Source organism: Pagrus pagrus (genome assembly GCF_965226575.1).
Source record: "Pagrus pagrus genome assembly, chromosome: 9".
Classification (NCBI taxonomy): Eukaryota; Metazoa; Chordata; class Actinopteri; order Spariformes; family Sparidae; genus Pagrus; species Pagrus pagrus.
The window spans coordinates 33,115,949-33,129,795 of NC_140193.1; the positions used below are offsets into that span (position 1 = coordinate 33,115,949).

Here is a 13,847-nt window from a genome sequence, read left to right on the forward strand (position 1 = left end):
ACACAGCGGCATAGTACAAAGGCAATCTTCATTTAATCATCACAAGTTAAATATAAAAGCTAATTCATAGAGGTGAGGAGGGTCAGTCATAACAGGAGAGCCAATACACGCTTCATTTAAGTGAAGAACCACTACACACAGCACTAGGCTCTAGCTTAAGACACACCATTTCAAACCATGGCACGTAGCACCCTCAACGCAGGAGGCACCACAAATTATCAACCACAGCAACTTGAGAAATCACAGCAATCCACAGCACACCGTTTAAAGTGAAACCATGTGGATGTACTGCTTATGACTTAGTTACCCCTCCCTCACCTGCAACCTACTCCCTCCCCGCTCTATGCAAACTACACAATAGGCCTATATACACATACATACAGAAATACACATAACAACAATATTTAAACCATACTTAACTCGCCCGCTTGGCGAGACCCTCCCGGGGTCTGAGCTTGAGATGCCGTCCAACTCCCCGGGGAATGACTTCGCTGCACGGTGTGGACAGAGTTCGGCCGGGCGTCAGTGTCACCCACGACCACAGGAAGAACATACAAGGAGCAGTAGCGGCTACTGCACTCTTCCACAGTCCCGGCCCTGACTTTCTACAGGAGGCAGCAACCCTCCCCTCCTAACACAGGAACAGCTAACCCCCTGCTCTATCTGTCTTCATCGCCGGCAGTCCTAAATGGCTGCGAACGACACCCTCCCTCCCCAAAAGAGTGCTGAGCCGCAGCAGTAAGATGCTCTCTAAATACCCCGTCTGTCCAGTCTTTTGTCTCCTTCCAATCCTCCTCCCGCCCGCAATCACACACACCAGTATTCAATTCCATCAATACGCGAGTAATGCTCATTACGCCACTGATTGTGTCCCACAGACCATTCACATCACAGTATGTAACGTTCTCTGATGATTATAAACGTTAATTACTCCTTATATGTTTAGTAAACAGGTAGGCACCAAACCGACATATGTATTTTTCTAATGTTTTGATTATGGGTTGAACAGAGAAGCTAAAAACATTCTCTGTTCAGGATGCCATAACTCTACTTCATCTTTACATGGCAATTGTTTAAATATCTATATATAACCACCAGTTTTTATGAATTACAATTTCCCCAGAAACTGGCTACACAACCTGCCCCACAACAACTCTGCATGCCGTAAAACTGCAGATGCAGCACAGGAGCCTAATTTTTCTACCATTTGAGACACACAGGTGAAACATCCGGCAGTCCGGAGCAGATACGCAGGGCTTCTATTTCTGCCGGATGCCAGCGCACGACGCGACAATTTAGCCGAATTCAGCACAGAGCAGACAGGAAGTCACACACTGAAACAACAACAGTTAATTTTAATAATAAAGACAAAAAAAAATAATAAAACACTCCGTGTTGACGCCAGCACAAAAATCTCAGAAAAAGAGACAAGTACAAGCACTTCTTCCAATCCTTCAGTTGGGTACACTTCTTGTTTTGTGTTTATAACACATACGTATAACTGCGGTCATGCAGGAACTCCTCGGTCTCGTAACTCGTAAAGCTGTCCGGTGTTGCTGCGCCGTGCTGGACTCAAATCGAGCTGGTGGGGGTTGCCGGGCGGCGGACGATGGAGCAAAACCGTGCCGGAGTCGGAACGCAACGCACATGCATCCAGTGGAATTCTAGAGTTAGATATCATCTACAGAGAATTATGTGTTACTTCTGTTTGGGGTGCCCAGCTTTAAAAATAGTTAAATGCAATTAATTTTCATTTGCTCCATTTGATTGCTGTTGAAAATGTTTTTCTTCTCCTACCAAACAGAGGTCACGTCAACCAAATTTTTTCCGTCATTGACTGATATTTTTTTACATCATGTCATTTTGACAGATTGTAATTCACACCCCTGTCCAGTTGGTGGCGGGTGTGAGATATTAATTAGCTACTGTCTAGAGTATTGTCTTTGATCTCAAGTTTTTCTTTGCCATTGCAAAATGTCACGGCAGCTAACTATCCAAAGTTTCTTTAAAAAGCCCAATAATCGTGATGGTGTTGATAAACGAGGTGAAAAAATAGGAACTGGTGTGGCAGAGGATGGACAAGCACATGGCAGAATGACATAAATGAGCCAGCAGCAACTAATAACCTTAAGGACCTTAAAAGGGAATACCGGGCTCATTGGGAGCAGGAGTTCATGTGGCTGAGGTGGAATGATGGAAAAATGTTCTGTGACATCTGTATAAAAGCTAACATGAGTAACGGATTTGTCCAAGGGTGCACAACGATGCAGAAATTGGCACTGAATGACCACAAAAGCAGCCAGGGTGTGTGACTATGATAAAACATATGGAGAAATCACCAGTAACAGGGCATTAAAAACACAACTTAAGGTTGTGTTGTACATGGCAAATACGAACACGGCAAGCCACCTGTGTCCTAAACTACTAAACCTTTTACAGTCTGCTGGGTGTCCAAACCTGAACAGTGCACAGACATACACCCACCATGAGACAGTGAGTCAGTCAGATGGAGGAGTCAATAACCATGACCATAACCAGCGCTATCCATGACTGCATTGCTAACCGTGAATATGTCAGGGTAATAGTAGATGAAACTACTAATATCACCGTTGAGAAAATGCTGATTACATACCTGACGTTTCAGCTGAAAGGGGAGCCTGAAAGCGTGGTCATTGGCAACTATGCTATACCTTCTGGCACTGCAGAATGCATGACAGCAAAAACTAAAGAAGTAGTATTGGGCCGTGGCGTAGTTATGGCTCGTGTTGTTGGGCCGAAAGCCTGGAGTTGCACAACAGTTACGCCAGAATGACTGTCCCTATTTCGTTAACATTCACTGTGGTGCGCACAGATCTCTGGCTACCCACGATGCCTCCAAGGCTGTGCGTGAAATAAGTGTGCTTACTACAAGAATTACACCATTCAAAAACACAGACTAAATGAACTCCAAAATGAAAAGGAAGAACATGACCTGCTGAGCTTAAAAAAAACATCGGCTACATGGTGGCTGCCGCTGGAGAGGGCAGTTGAGGGCATACTCTGGTGTTGGAGCTTGAGGAGGAGGAAGCTGCGAGGAACTGCCCAGCTATGAGTCTCACCCCTAAATTCCACCAGATCCATGTTCAGTCCGTCTCTGCTCCTCCACACCAGCCGGTGGGGGTTGACGGACGATGAAGCGCGGAGCAAAAGTGTATTGGAGCCGTTCCGCAACGCACATGCATCTAGTGGAATTCGGATTTGTGGAATTGGCTGGGGTAAAAGGCATGAACCTCACCTTTAACAAAAAGAGGATGTTAACATCTCCTCCATCCAACCTTTCATGAACATGGCCCTGGCTAGCCTAGAGGACTTGATGAAAGGGCCAGGTGAGGAGGAAATGAAATTCACTGAGGCTTTACCAGACAGCAAGTTTTGCGAGATCATGCTCACACAACCAGATGTGCAGACCTTCTTCATTTTGCAAGTACATCGTGGAAGTTACTAAATCTCTCAAAAAAAGATTCTCTCTTAGCATGTGGGCATCATTGCTGACCTGGACACCGTAGTCAATGCATCTCGTTATCCAGGCGCTGACAGCGCGTAGAAGAACTACTGAAGAATCCCAGTCTCCAGTGTGGCAGCAGAGCTCGGCTTCAACAAAATTAAAATGGTGATGAGAAGTCGTCTGTCTGAGGCAAAAACACAAAACCTGATGACAATCGCCTCTGCAGCTATTATCATCATCATCCAGCCTTGATGCATTTTGATTACGCACAAGCAAGCACACACTTTAAATCTATACGGACGAGGAGGAAGGTTTGAGTTCAGGCAAGGCTACATTTAGTTCAGTTAAATTAAGTTATATTTTTGTCATGTTCATTGTACGTTGTTGTGGGAGGATATCCAAGATAGTCTATCTGACGCAAGAGGCGTCACTTGGTTTTGTTTTGGTGGCCCAGTGTATACTGAGGCTCAAAATGAGTATTTTCGGTTTGTTTGGGAGATCTCGAAGATTGTTTATTTGACACACGAGGCATCGCTTGGTTTTGTTTTGTTTTGTTGACCAAGCTTATACTGAGACTCAAACTGAGTATTTTCTGTTTGTTTGGGAGATCTTAAAGAGGAGTGATTTGTCTGTTGAGAAGAGACACTTTTAGGGTATTTGAACTGTGGGTTTGTATTGGGGCACTGAATGTATAAATACACTGTTTTGATCTGCTAAATTCTTGTGTGGGAGTTTCTTATTGCCTGCTGATTTCTGAGTGTTAAGTAAGGAGGCATGCACTGAAATACATGGGTCCTTTTTGTAGGGTTGACTTATAACTAAACAAAAATTATTCTGGTCAGATTTATACTCCGACTGGCACCCCGGCACCGTCAAACCGCTACAATGTTTCCTGCACGGCATTATATCAATCTGACAAAAATCTGTCAAGAGATCGTCAGATATAAAAACACCTACCAAAACACTGAAAATCGCCTCAGCATTCGTTCCTGCTACAGTATGTGTCTCCAGCACCACGTTTTGCCATAACACACATAAACACACACTCACAAGGTGAAAAAACGTATAAACCTCTTATAAATCAACAAGTTGTTGACAAGCATCTGAATGCTTCATTTGATCAGGATTTAGTCATTTACAGCTGTGGAATCTGACCCTGAAGGCTAATCACACCTCTGACACAATGCAGCTTTGAATCTGACAAAAAGGACCTGCTATTTCATGGTCCATCAGTAATTGTACACTGGCCTGTGTTGGCAGATCAGTGCTGAATTATAGCATTTGCTGTGGAGTGAGCAGTTCCAGACTCCTGCATTGTGTAATTGGTCAAAGTAACAAAAGCATGCTGCAGCACCAACACTGACAGGTGAGACAGACACTGAAGGAAATTGTTTCTGGAGAGTGACTCACCACATTGTCCTGACTTTTCCAGGCTGATGCCTTCAGTGAGGGAATTTGCATCTTTTCATCCTCATGTGATTTTCCTTCTTCTATCACAGGGTGTGTATCGTCCGTGTGTATCGTGTTTAATTTTTAGTGGTTGCCTCCATCTACACTGCCCATGTGTATTCTATTGTTTTGGAGTTACATTTTAACAGTAAATAAATATAAGGAAATTGAAAAAATAAAAAAGCTGTCCCTCTTCTCTCAGCAGAGACTTCACTGCAGCAAATTGCTCCACTGTTACCACGGAAACTAGGGAGAACAATGATAAAACATATGTGTACACTTGTATTCCCTTTCAAACAGTACAGATCTATATAGTTTATTGATCTGCATTTACAGTTTACAGCTATCAGGAAGAAGTCATATGATCAATATACACAAAAAAGTTCAAGCACTGTTCCCACCAATGACCAAACACAAAAAAGCACACTCACAATTCAAGGTTTAATATTAATGAGGCAGCTAATTTTGTGATGAGAATGATGAGCTGAATGGATTTTCTTGTTTGACATACTAATGTGTCTTTGAGCTGTTTGTTTTTTTTTTGTTGCAGTTCTATGGAGAACTACAAATGTCAAAATCATTAATAAATGAATACATTTCTCAATAAATAAATTAATGACATTGAATGCACTGAAAATAAATGTAGGTATAATGTGACATAAATCGATATTTCTGCTGTTGAATTAATACAAAGGCAAATAAACTATGTATTTAATTTCCATTAATGTATTATTTTTGTTAATTTTTAGATGTATTTCTTTATTTCTTTATTTGTTTCTGTATTATTTTAGCTTCAAATTCATTACTCCCTATTTATTTCCACAAATGTTTTTTTGCCTGTATTTGTTTTCATTTTTCTTCATGCATTTCTGCTTCATTATACAAATGATCAGCTGTCATTTAAAGCCAATCACAGGACTAAGTTAAACAGTCTTGAAAGGAAAAAATTGATGCTCACCAAGCAGGATTCTGATTTTGATGTCCTCCAACTTCTCTGCCTAAATTCTGAGTGACTTACAAAGCTTCCTGGTGGACATATAGCTTTACTTGGTGTTAAAGTGATGGCTAACTGCTGCTAAATTTAGGGTTAGCTGGGATTAACTTGTAGCTGTCTTATTAGCTGACTCTCCCTGCTGGGTCCCACCTGGCCTGGGCCTGAAAAACCTCCTCCACCCAGCTGTCTGAGGTGTGAACATCAAGTAGCTCTTGTTATCCCAACCTAATTTGCATCTCATTTGTTGTCTGATAAACAACAAATTCAAGTCACTGAAGCTGTCATACTTTGCGGAACCCATGTGAGTGCGGATTAAGTTGGTAAATAAATAGCCACGTACTATAGTGAGGCTCGTGAGCTGGCTGAAGACCCACAGTGAGAGAGCCTGGCCAGTGGTTACCACTGTGTGAGCAAGGCATGTGTAGTTGATCTATGCACGCTGATGTCGATCAATCAAGAGGTGAAAAGTTAACCCCATGACTCACTGTGATTGACCACCCCTTCTTTGGTAAATACAGAAATAAAAAAGTTTGTAGAAATAAATAGGAGGAAAAAAGGAAAGGGAGAAGAAAAACATAAATAAATACAAAAGTGCATTTAAAAAAAAGATAAATGAATAAATTAAATGGAAAATGTAATTAGAAAGTAAATAAATACAGAGGCAAATCAAAGCATGAGTATCATTTTGTCACATTTTATAAATTAATTAAAGCCTTCATTATTTTTTTGGTGCATTTAATAGCCTATTTGTTACTGATTTGATTTATTGATTTCACAACAGTTCTGCAAGTGAAGGAGTTGAGCACTCCAGGTGGAGTCCCCGTCTGGTAGCGTGGAGGTGCGGTAGCTCATGGTGACACTAGTGGTAGCGTGGTGCATTGAGACGCCGGTGCGCACGGAGAGAGGCTGCTGGCTGCAGATGTGTGGAGGGCTGAATGGCTGGAGCTGGAAACACAGGAAAATGGAGTGATGTCGAACACTGATCGCAGAGAGAACACAAGAGTAATTCGTTTTCCAAGAGAACAAAACGAATTAGAACAATTAGAAGTCATGGAGATCGACAGTCTAACTGGAGCCATGTACCACATCTAGTTTATGAAATCTTCTGGCAGCAGGTAGCGTGAAGAGCAGGGCTTTATCAGCGGGCGCTGATTGCCAACCTGCTGCAGGCGAGCGTGGGACAGCAGCTCCAGTAGTGGGAAGTTCCGCCCAGCCTCTCCATGCACTTCTGTAAGCACAAAACAGAAACAAGAAACCAAACCGAGCACCAAAATATCTAGCACAAATATCACAGGACATGACACTATTCAAGCATCTATTGAGCCATTTGTTTATTTTTTTTTTTACTTATTTTAGATTTTGGCAGGCCTAGATATAATGTGAGCTCAGCTCAACTCAAGTGAAGCATTGCTCAGTGCTCAAGGAAGCACAATGTTAGGTCTAATTTTGTTTGATTTAGTTTTAAAAAAACAAATTTAAAAAAAAAGCTGCAACCAGCAATAGCGCAGACCAACCAATCCCTCCCTTTTGAACTGCATGTTTTGAATGGGCACTGCACTAGTTGCTGTAAATGCCCCAGAGTTAGCCAAGATGCTATTTTTCAGCTGTAGACCCTGAGCAGAAAAAGTCATGGGAATCTCTGTGGATATCATAGCAATTGAATATTTAGAACAGCTGTAAGAGCAGCTTTCAGCACTCCTTACCTGCAGGTGGAGCAAGCATTCAACACAGAAGTAATCAGTAGCCCCAGTCACACTGCCCTTTCGGCATGGGTTAGGCGATTCTTTGCATCGCCATCTGTGTGAAAGTTACAGAGGTAGAGAGGGGGGACAGTTGCTGCAGCTCTGATCCGCCTCTGGAGGTAGTATCAGAGCCACAGTCGGCGGATACATGTTTAGATTAACAGGTGGACACCGGAAGAAACAAGTTGAAAAAAACACACAGATGTCAACGTCATGATGTGTACTGTCACGCCTCTTTTGGATCCGCAGTGCAGCTTGGTTCAGTGTGAACAAACAAAGGTGGACAAAAGGCCTTCGCTGCAGCGATAATGTGGAGTGATGATGCAGCAACGTCACATCCACAAAGCATGGTAAACAAAACAAACAAGATGAGGTAAACAAGTTTAATGCAGCTCACAAATAGTCAAAAAACAAATTATTTTGACAAGACATCAATTAAATGAAGCAAAAGTGGTTGTGTGTTGAACTGATTTATTGTTGGGGAGTAGACATGTTTTGCTGAAACAACAGCACATCACACAATATTGGAGATCTTTTGAGAAGTGTAAAAATATTTGCGTTTCGTTTTACAGCTATGGCGGGACAAATTAGACCAACACATCCACATTCTTAAACAACTTAATAGGTTGATTGTCAACATGTCCCAAAACAACATATATCACCATTCCCAAAAGACAACATGACAGTTGCTGTGTACCAGTTAGGTTAGGTTTAGGCAAGAAAACTACTTGGTTAGGTTTAGGAAAACATGGTGGTTTGGTGGTTCTGTAACTTCCGTTACAAAGGTCACATGATGCTTATGAGGCAACTTCACTACGTTAAAGTTAAGTTAAAATAACTCACCATTGACTTCTGGTTTCACACTGGACACGAACAGCAGTCTCCTAGATGAAAGTCCTGTACTTGCTTAACCTGACTGTCCATCCCCACCTTCCTCCCTATATAGACTTTTCGCTCTTTATACTTCTTTTCTTCACTTGCTCCTTTTCAGCTGTAATAATTAGTACAGCCAGTAGAGATCACCACCCTAATGACAAAATTTGGTTGTAATAAGCTGTTTTTAGGGAAGGGAAACGCTGAGGGCTTTTTTTCTCCAGCACCCAAAACAGAGTATTAGAATATTAACAAAAAATGTAAATAGAATAAACAGTATATTATTGATATATATATTAAAGATATATAAAATTACAATTAAAATGTAAAAAAAAAAGACGATCTTTGTTATATTTTTTGTTGAGTTTTGTACTTGCATTATCCCAAGTATTTGAGTCTGTAATTTTATATTATGTTTCATTTGGTCGCCTGTAGCTATAACTGTGAAGAAAGTGAAGAAACACTACATGATACCTGTTGAAATCAATGGGGAATATTAACTGATTATTGACAATAATTAAGTTATTAATGTTAATCAATGAAATGTATGTTATCAGTATTCATTAATAATCACTGGAGCACCATCCTGGAATTAGGGATCAATAATCAAATGATATGCTTTTAGTCTCAAGGCCTGAAGTTTATCAAAAATTATTAATATGAGAAAAATATCAATAATTAGAGAAATAGAAGGTGTAAATCCGAGCACTGACCATCTCAACCAGCTGTTATTATAACATTAGATTTTGGATAATAATCACAGAAAACTGCTCAGTTATAATCAACAGTGTTTATTAAAGCTTGTCCTCAATCCATAAACCACTTACTTAACAAACAACAGTTGCTAACTACAACCAGCAATTCTCCAAAACAACATAAGCAGGCACAGACATATATATGGATGGAGATCTGTATATGTGTATGTGTGTGTGTAAATATGGCCGACAGGAAGTCACGTTCATAAGACTACAAAATGGCAGACGTGACTTGGGGAATACATGTTCGTAAGACTACAAAATGGCTGATGTGACTTGGGGAAGTCACGTTCGTAAGACTACAAAATGGCGGACGTGACTTGGAGAAATCATGTTTGTAAGACTACAAAATGGCGGAGGTGACTTGGGGAAGTCACATGCGGACACGAATTCAGAGATGATGGTAGTGATTGTGCTGAATCATGTACCTGGCAGGCGTGAATATGTCAACCAAAGGTAGTCACTTGAACGAACGCGCGAGATTTGAACAACGGCAATGGTTACAACACCTTTGGCTTCATGTGCACTATGACTACACTCAAAATGGATTAGGAGGAACAGTAACACACTATTTCAGAAAGGTAGCCTTGCTACCACGAGGCGTCCGCATCTAAAGTTATAAAAGGGAGATACCACGACACACACGTATCTAATATTATAGTGAGGTCATTAACCATAAGTCCCCCGGAAATGTGTATATGGGTGTGTATATGTATGTAGGTTAGTAAAAGGGAAAGAAAGTAAGCAAAAGCAACAACAAAGAATCTCTCTCTCAGTCAGAGATCAGCAAGCGAACCGAGGTTTGTTTACCGTCCGCTGATCGGACAGTACCACGACGTACTATGGACTCACGGCCTCAAGTCTATAAAGGCTATCCACTGAGTGGATCAGTGCAAATTAGCTCCTAGAGAGCATAAACACATGTAATCAGCATACAGTGGGTTATACCATAGGTAGGACTTGGCGGTCCATTCACAACAAAAACTTAAAGTGTAACTAAACCCCCAAACCACTTTTTTCTGCTGAAAACAAATGTATTTGGGTATGAAGTAGTGTTGTTGATGTATTCTGGTCCAACTCTTGACATTATAGTCAAAGTATTTCAATTTGGTGTATTTTGTTGTAAAAATGTAAGAGTTACTGCCCTCTTATGGGTTGAAACCCGGCTATTACAATCGAATTTTGCTATTGGCTGAGATGGAGGCCGATGAGTTTTGGAGACAGCTTACATCACGAGCCACCACTGTTCGCCCCGCCCCTCTGTGTGTGTTTTTGCATGTGTGAGTGTAGTGGTGTGGGAGGGGGCTCTGTTGGAGGCTGCACAGAGTGACTGGACGTGTCTTAACTGCTCCTGGAGCCCCGCCCACAATCAAGGCATTTTTTAAAATTTCCAGCCTAGATGCACCTCAGCCAAAACCTAGGGGTTTAGTTACACTTTAAGCAACACGCTTTAACTATCTGTCTCTGCCCAAACAAAAGCCTGTTACCTGGGTTGTCGTTGCAACTAGCGTGCGTCCCGTCAAACTCCAAACTCGTTTTGGATGCGAGTATGGGGTCAGCTGCAGCGTCCTGTAAAAAAGTAATAAAGAACATTCTAACAAAAAGGAAAAGAAAAAGAGTCTCTGTCTCGTCCAGTGAGTTAGGAACTGTGGCCTAGGTCAAAGCAAATTCAAACATTTCACCAAAAACACACCCTTGCGGTAACTGCTGAATAAAAGCTGGAGCTTCTTCACAGCATTGAGATCAAGTTTCATTGATTGTGGCAACTTTTGTCCAATAGGGAGCGGGGTTAGAATTTGGAACGTAAATTGCATCGAAGTACAATTTGCCGGACCTTTGGGCGTTGGCTCAGTTCCTTTGTTCTAAAGTCCTGCTAGTTTGAGAGGGACTTGTAGTAAGGCTTCTGGTTTTCCTTACAGGCCTCTCTATTGTTTGCAGTATGTGGATGAGGTCTCAACATACCTCTAAAGAAAAGGAAGTAAGAAAGTGAACGTGACTGGAAATAATCATTTTTGAAACATTAGCCCGTCTGTACACCTGTCAGATTCAGATAGATTTTATCAGCAAAACCGGTTGTTAACAATAAACACAACAACTCCCATGATCCCATGCTATGTCACCATGTCATTAAACCGTTTGTTTTGTTTTCATAGTTTTGACTGAGAAACCCCTAGAGGCAGAAATTACATTCTGTGTGTTTAAAGCAAGGAGTTGGGTTAGGGTTAGGGTTGATAATTCTGTAATGATTGTGTTTGGGGGAAAAAGTTATTTTGCCCAAGTGTGCATCATGTAACCTGAAATACTGAATGTGGCCACTTTGCCAAAATGTTCCTGGGAGCAAGGTCATTATGACCTGGACAAACATACCTGGTCATAGTCAGTTTATGATAAGGGCTGCTTGTATCCAGCGTGTGATTGGTATATTTAAGTGACTGTTGTGTTGTTTTTCTTTTTCATGTTTACAGGCAGAAATATAAAAGTACTTCGCAGAGGTAAGACACACACACACACACACACACACACACACACACACACACACACACACAAACAATATGAGGAAGCACAGGATTAAAGTACAGGAGTATAGCATTTACTCCAAAGAGACATTCCCCTTGTAAACTTCTCCCATTGTTTCATTTAAATAACTGGTGGAGGCCTAAAGAGTTTCACTTATTCAAGAGAGAAAAGTCCAAAAAAACAGCTTCTTGCAGATTTAGTTTTAAGTATCTAAGTACCAGTAAAATGAGCATGTTTATCAGCCATGTTGAAAACTGACATGAACCGATGATGATGATAATAATTGAATATTATTAAAATTGTAGGTTTTTTTAGGCAAAAGAAATGCTTGAATGTCTGCAGACTTGAACTTGAATTCTCTCTCACTCCGTCTCCCTGTCTGATTCCAGCTGTAACCATGGCTACTAAAACAGATTTCATCCAGTTTACAAGGAGGTGTTTGGTTACCATGACAATGGCACAATGCCTGGCCACAATGGTGTCTTTATGTCTCCCTGCAGTCAGTCTGTTGTTCAAATCTCAAACAATTTCTTCATCCTGAATGTAAGATCAGAATCACAGCCTAGCACAAAATATCCATCGGCCCATACATCTATTCATCCATCTATCCGTTCACTCTCAGTTTGTACACCGGGACTGTATAGGAGTTATTGGATACATGTACAGAATGCCACTTCACACCCACTCAGAAACTCCTCACATGCACATTCTGATATCATATTCAATTGAAGTAAGGAACCGTGTTACAGTATTGTGGGAAGCCTTTTGTCTATCATTAGAGAGGAGAAGATTAATATGGAACATGGGTTCAGCCTAGCTTGGAATAGCTTAGAATTGCAACATGAACTGTTGTCCTGGCTGGTGAAGACATGGTGAGAATAAATGGATACCACAGTCGCACCTAAAAGGTGACATGTTTCATTCCTGGAAGAGACTCCTATTTCTTACTGTGGGAGTGAGATGATTGACAGGAGGCAGTAAACAGATTTCCATGTTCTGGTTCTGTGGTGTGAAGCGTCTGTGTGGGTGCAAAGTATGAAGACTGGTACTTCCTTCTGTCAGTAGCAGGTGTAAGAAGACTGGCCAATCATAGATTTATTGGTATTCGTCATACATATACATACTGATATACAGCCATATAAAAACCTTTTTTTAAGAGGTTACCAGTGAATTCCCAATGAAGTTTACTGTTCGGTGTTCTGTTCATCAGCGCACTGATGTCATTCTAGACAATGAAGTTTGTTAAACTGTAACATATCCTGCCTCTGTTACATGCATTTTTGTTTTTGACCACCACATTTAAAGGATGATTAAAAATAATGTGTGTATATTGGCTTTTATATAGATATCATAATTTTTTTCCCCCCTTATATTGGCATCGGTATTTCCTCCATAAATCAAGTATAAGTCGGTCTCTTTTGCTCATTTTAAGGTGTGTTAAGAAGAATACCATACATCGCAATAGAGGACATGATAGTACAGTAGGTACTACTTCAAAGTGGCCATTTCACTCGCGGGGAGCGAGATTCACGCAACGCGTGAAATGTAAGTGACAACTGTAGCCACTAGGTGGAAGCATAGTACTGAATTGCAGCTCAAACGATTTTGGGACAATTCCACATTTGACCACAATGTAGCTGCAATGGAGAGTGGCGCTGTTTTAGGCTACAGGTAGAGTGAATGGAGAGGGGGACTGCTAAACCGTATCAGATTGATTCAGACTGACTGTTTCACAGCGGTGGGACACCTCAATTATCTGGGTGACCTTGGATAATCACTTGTGCTTTCTTTGTTTTACAGTAGAGCTAAAATATGGACATTAGTTGTTTTTTAAGGAACATTTGTTTACTGGTAAAATTGCCGACCTGAATTATTGTCCCAGTCCGCCCCCGTGAGCCTATATCACGGCCTGACTGGATGTTGCTTAAATATAAGAATAGCCTATAATAATATCTGATACCCTAAAGACATCTGAGGTTGTAATTTCGCTTGCTCGCTCGCTGCAGCCACGGCTAATAAGCGGAGGCAGAAAC

The 13,847-nt window shown here is 41.2% G+C and overlaps 1 protein-coding gene across 1 annotated transcript in view; it reads left to right on the forward strand.

Annotated features, from left to right (window-relative positions):
• Positions 1-13,847, forward strand: part of LOC311262208 (dual specificity calcium/calmodulin-dependent 3',5'-cyclic nucleotide phosphodiesterase 1A-like) — a 182,240-nt gene that overhangs the window by 20,823 nt on the left and 147,570 nt on the right. Inside the window, exon 2 of the mRNA XM_084361456.1 lies at positions 11,763-11,789. Within this exon, the coding sequence (XP_084217582.1) occupies positions 11,763-11,789 (27 nt within the window). The remainder of the gene's footprint in view (positions 1-11,762; positions 11,790-13,847) is intronic.